This window comes from Oratosquilla oratoria, chromosome 27 (assembly GCF_046742065.1).
Source record: "Oratosquilla oratoria isolate Oo_2021 chromosome 27, ASM4674206v1, whole genome shotgun sequence".
Lineage (NCBI taxonomy): Eukaryota > Metazoa > Arthropoda > Malacostraca > Stomatopoda > Squillidae > Oratosquilla > Oratosquilla oratoria.
In genome coordinates, this window is record NC_134803.1 from 11,569,150 (window position 1) to 11,574,279 (window position 5,130).

A 5,130-nucleotide genomic window follows, 5' to 3' on the forward strand; every position below is an offset into this window, starting at 1 on the left:
GCTTTTGGGAGCTGTCAAGAGTTTTTACAAGAGTAGTAGAGCATGTGTCAGGATGAAAAATGGAGAGAGTGAGTGGTTCAAGGTAAAGGTGGGGCTTCATCAGGGATGTGTTGTCACTCTGGCTGTTCAACTTATACATGGATGGGGTGGTGCGAGAGGTAAATGCATGGGTGGTGAGTCAGGGATTGGAGATGGGTAAAAAAAATGGAGAAAAGTGGGAGGTGAACCAGCTGTTGTTTCGGACGACACTGAGCTTGTAATAGAATCAGAGGGATTGAGGAAGTAGGTGACAGAGTTCGGGAGAGTGTGTGAAAGAAGGAAGTTGAAGATAAATGTGGGTAAAAGTAAGGTGATACAAGTTTTTTTTTTTTTAATCAATTTATTATGCTCAAGGAGCATCAAACCTAGTACAAAAGTGTAGCTATGTACAGAGTACTGGTGACACACAGGATACTCTTGAATCATAACTGACGGAATTATTTACAGTTTATCACCCACTAAAGTGCGGGTGATACAAAAAATATATCCAGTGATCACCTTCTGGCAAATATTTACATATATAAATAACTAATTGTCGATGAGGTATCAAAGTTGTTGGCATATGGGGTGTAGAGCAGCCTGCATGATGTGTACCTCGGCACCTCTCTGGTCTCACCTGTCTACATTGTGCGGTAGCCGGGTTTGCGTCGGGCACTCACAACATTGTGTTGTCTCACCAGTAGTTCGCTGCATCTGTATGCAAGTGGAAGTGGAAGGACGTTCTCGTGGTGTTGGACGGTTACACTTGAAGCCCTCTGTAGGGAAGCAGGCGGCTTACCGTACCATCCACTTGTAATAGGGCAATAGTAGTAGCAGCTGGCAGATCCATACTACAGACATTCCTTGTTATTATGTTCAGGGAACAACAAACCTAGTGCAAAAGATAACTACAGATTATTAGTGACATTTAAGACATTTCCGAATCATAACTGACTGATTTAATTATGTACAGTTTAATACCCACCAAAGTGTGGGTGTTGCAATAGGATTAATTCTAATTTATCATCTTCGAGCAAATATTTACAGACATCAAAAACTGATTGTTGATGAGGTATTTAGAGATGTACAAGGGGTGAAAGTGGCAGCAGACTGGATGTGAGCATTAAGGGAGAGCGACTGGAGTAAGTGGATAGTTTTAGATACTCGGGTGAGAATGTGGCAGGAAAGGGTGGAGTGGAGGTGGAGGTAGAATACAGACAGAGAGAAGTGAGTAAATGCCTTGGTGGATTAAAAAGTGTAATGAGGAATAGACATTTGGGAATGGAAGCTGAGAGGAGATTGTATGAAGGAGTGATTGTGCCAACAGCACTGTATGAGGCAGAAACATGGAACATAAAGAGAGGAAGAGAGGAGTTTGTGTTTGAGATGAGGTGCCTGAGAAGTATGATAGGGGTTACTAGGCTGGATAGAGTGAGAAATGAGGAGGTGAGGAGGAGAACAGGGGTATTTACCTAGTTGTATTTTGCGGGAAGGGGAGCTACGCTTGTGGTGTCCCGCCTTTGTATCTTGCAGTGTCTAGTTTGCTTTTAAACTCATGAATGGTTTTTGCGCACACTATTTCCTTGTCCAGTTTGTTCCAAGTGTCTACCACTCTATGTGGAAATCTGTTTTTCTTCAGATCTCTTCTGTAGCTATGTTTTTTTTTTTTTCTTTCCATGTCCTCCTGTGCTTCTCCTGTCCCAGTTTAACAAGTCCTCTCTATCAAGTATTTCTGTGCATTTCATGATTCTGTAGATGGTCAGTAGGTCACCTCTCTCTCTTCTTTGCCCCAGAGTCAGTAAATCTAGTTTGGCCAATCTCCCTACATATGACAAGTTTGCCAGTGCAGGTGCCATTTTTGTTGCTGCTCTCTGGATTCTTTCTATTTTCTTTATTTTCTTTTTGGTACTGGGTGACCACAATGTCGCCGCATATTCTAGTCTAGGCCTTATCAGTGTGACCAATATTTTTTTGATCATTTCTTTGTCCAAATATGTAAATGCCACTTTTATTGATCTTAGCAAGTTGCAGGATTCTCCAAGAATTTTGTTTATCTATTTGTCATAGGACAAGTCATTTGAGATAATTACACCCAAATTTTTTTTGGATCTCTCCTTCTTTACCTCCTTAGTTCTAATTTTATATTGTCCTGATATTCTGTTTTTGCTTTTTCCAAACTCCATTATGCTACACTTCTTAATATTGAAGTCCACCTCCCATTTCTGAATCCAGTTCCATACTTTATTCAGGTCTTCCTGTAGTGACTCGCAATCCCATTCAGTTTTTACTTTCATTAACAGTTTGGCGTCATCAGCAAAGAAGCTCATGTAACATTTCACATCATCATCCATGTCATTGGTAAGGGAATTGGGAGATAGGGTGGATGAAAGAGTATTGGGATGGTTTGGACACATGGAAAGAACGAGTGAAGACTAGTAAAAGAAGTATGGAAGGCAGATGTGGAGGGAATGAACATGAGGGGGTGACCTAGGATGAGATGGATGGATAGAGTGAAAGGGGCTTTGGAGAAGAGGGGAATGTCTGTTGAGGAAGGACAGGAGAGGACAGAAGACAGGGGTGAATGGAAAATGGTTGTACTGTATATGGATGATGTTGTGATGCATGAGGTGGAATGGGTGGGGGATGGGGGGTGAGGTAGTATTGTGAGAAAAATTTAATGCAGCCTGAAGGGATTTCTCCCCGTCTTCTCCTTTTCTGCATGAGGGGACGAAGAGGGAGGGTTGCCGATTTAACCCTGGACAGGTAGAGTTGTGTCAGATCCGCACCTAGGCGCTGCGCAAAATGCGTTTTTTTTTGTTTCTGCACATAGACGCCTAGCATGATCTCACTTGTATTTCAGGGACCGTTGGTCATTCACCGGCCTCAGTGGAAGCAACATGTGTGTCACCTCTGCTCTGCCGCCTTCACCCGCTATCACCCTCCAAAGCTGTAAATGGTGCATATCTAACACCACGCTTCCGTAACTCAGATATATCACGCAATTGTAAAAGTTTTGCATTTTACATTACTGCATTATTACTTAGTGAAATAATCTTATTGTGTTTATTGGAAAATATCAGTGAATGGCGTAGCTACCCATACCAATCGCCATATTGGATTGGAGGGCAGCGAAAATGTGATTTTGAGGCTAATTTCTAATTTTCTATTTTTTTCTATTTTCAGATTTCAGCATGGCAAAGAGAAGCCTGACAGAGGAGGAATATTTGCAGGCCCTTTTCATGAGTAGCGATGAAGAAGAGCCTTCTACAGTGACTTTTGAGGCAGACAATGTCCGTGACGACCTAACTTGGCGGCAGGAGGAGGATGAGGCCCAATGTGTGACTGCTGAACCTGAGGAAGAAGCAGCTGATGAGATGCAAGATTTGGCTGTCTTGCACGCAGTTCATTTGCATTCCCTTGCTCCTGGGCCTTCTTCAGCTGCTCCTGCACCTCCTTCACTGTCTCCTGTGCCTCCTTCACCATTTAACTGTGTCTTCTGCAGCGTCTCCTAAGCTTCCTGCAGCGTCTCCTGTGCCTCCTTCAGCGTCTCCTGTGGTTACAGCAGCTGTTCCTGTTCCTGCCCTTAGTCCTGTGGAGCTCAGTAGGAAAAGGAGGAAAGGCCCTCTTCGCCCTGCAGAAGGTGTGGCATTGAAGAGATTACCAGACGACTCCTACATGGCTAAGGACAAAACGAAGTGGCACTCAGAGCCAAACCCAACAATGCCACCCACCCATCGTGACCTCAGCTCAGTCACTCGTGACCTCAGCTCAGTTCACTCGTGACCTCAGCTCAGTCCACTCGTGACCTCAGCTCAGTCCGCTCGTGACCTCAGCTAGAGACCTCGTTTTTCTGCACAGACACCAGCTAGTGAATACCTGTGAATTTTATATCTCCGAATAGTGTTAAGTGATTGTGTTGTGTTTTTGTAATTGTATACGTATAGCGCTATACAGTTACAGATATAAGATAAAGTGCAGGGTTCTATTCAATTTCAAAACAGTTTTCTGTTACCGTATTCCAAAGGTAGGAGAAATAGTATAAGGTAAGCAGAGTAAGCTTCGCGTATTTAGTTTATTAGAGACCGCTTTGATTTGTTGTTGTTGTTGATTTGTATTTTCTCTTTGCCGTTTTTATTGCTAAAGGGGGAGCGAAATGGCTTGTGAAGGTTGCGTGAACCTAGAGGTCCGTCTCAGGATGTGTGAGGAGGCAATTCGGCTTCTCAGGAGTGCGCTCCGTGAGAAGAGTGAACCCTCCCCACAACCCAAAGAGCGTTCCACTTCTTCACCTACTGTCACTGCCATGAGCGAGTGGCGCTCCGTGGGGTCCCGTTTGTCGAGCCCGCGTTCGGTAGACGTGTGCCCTGTGGAGCAACCGCTGGCTCTAGTCAATCGTTTTGCTCTACTGGAGGATGAAGTGGCTGAAAACCAGGAGTTCTTGGTGGTGGGGGACTCCATGGTTCGAGGCTATGACGACATCCTGCAGCGAAAGACTAAGCGACGTTGCAAGCTTGTATGTCAACCGGGCCGTGGGATCGTTGATTGTACCCGGTCCATCAGGGAGCAAGGACGGAAGAACACGGTTACGATTGTACATACGGGTAGTAACGATGTAGGTAGGGTGAGATCAGAGGAGCTTGTTCGGAATTACAAGGTCCTCCTTCAGGAGATGAAGGAACGTGGGAGCCGTCACGTAGTCTGTGGGATCCTCCCGAGGATCTATGCAGGTTCGTGTTGGAACAGTAGAGCCATAGGGATCAATGATAGGATATCGCAGTTGTGCACACAATTGGGATACCACTTTCTTGATCCTTGGTATCTCTTTTCTAGGCGCCATGACCTTTACGCTTCTGATGGGATCCACCTTACCCGCAGAGGCAAAGATGTTCTTACAAACCTCATTGTGGGAGTTTGTAATGAACCAGCTCCTTTTTTAGGGTAGAAGGCCAAAGGGAAGGGGAAATAGAATGTACTTGGGAAAACAGTGTAGAGTATAGCATTAATGTAGAACAATGTACCAGTATAGGACAAAATATAATTTTAGGATATAATGTCGCTAGAGGACGAAATGTCACATTAGGATATAATGTCATAGGACAAAATGTCGCAATGGGA

At 44.4% G+C, this 5,130-nt stretch overlaps 1 protein-coding gene across 1 annotated transcript; it reads left to right on the plus strand.

Moving 5' to 3' along the window:
* The first annotated feature begins 381 nt into the window (after nucleotides 1-381).
* LOC143039679 (uncharacterized) lies at nucleotides 382-3,742 on the plus strand. Its single transcript, XM_076209917.1, has 2 exons — nucleotides 382-2,974; nucleotides 3,202-3,742. The coding sequence occupies exon 2, from the start codon at nucleotides 3,210-3,212 to the stop codon at nucleotides 3,528-3,530; it is 321 nt and encodes a 106-aa protein (XP_076066032.1). The 5' UTR covers nucleotides 382-2,974; nucleotides 3,202-3,209; the 3' UTR covers nucleotides 3,531-3,742.
* Nucleotides 3,743-5,130: the final 1,388 nt, after the last annotated feature.

Coding starts and splice junctions, on each gene's coding strand:
- LOC143039679 (XM_076209917.1), top strand. CDS start 3,210: ATGGCAAAGAGAAGCCTGACAGAGGAGGAATATTTGCAGGCCCTTTTC.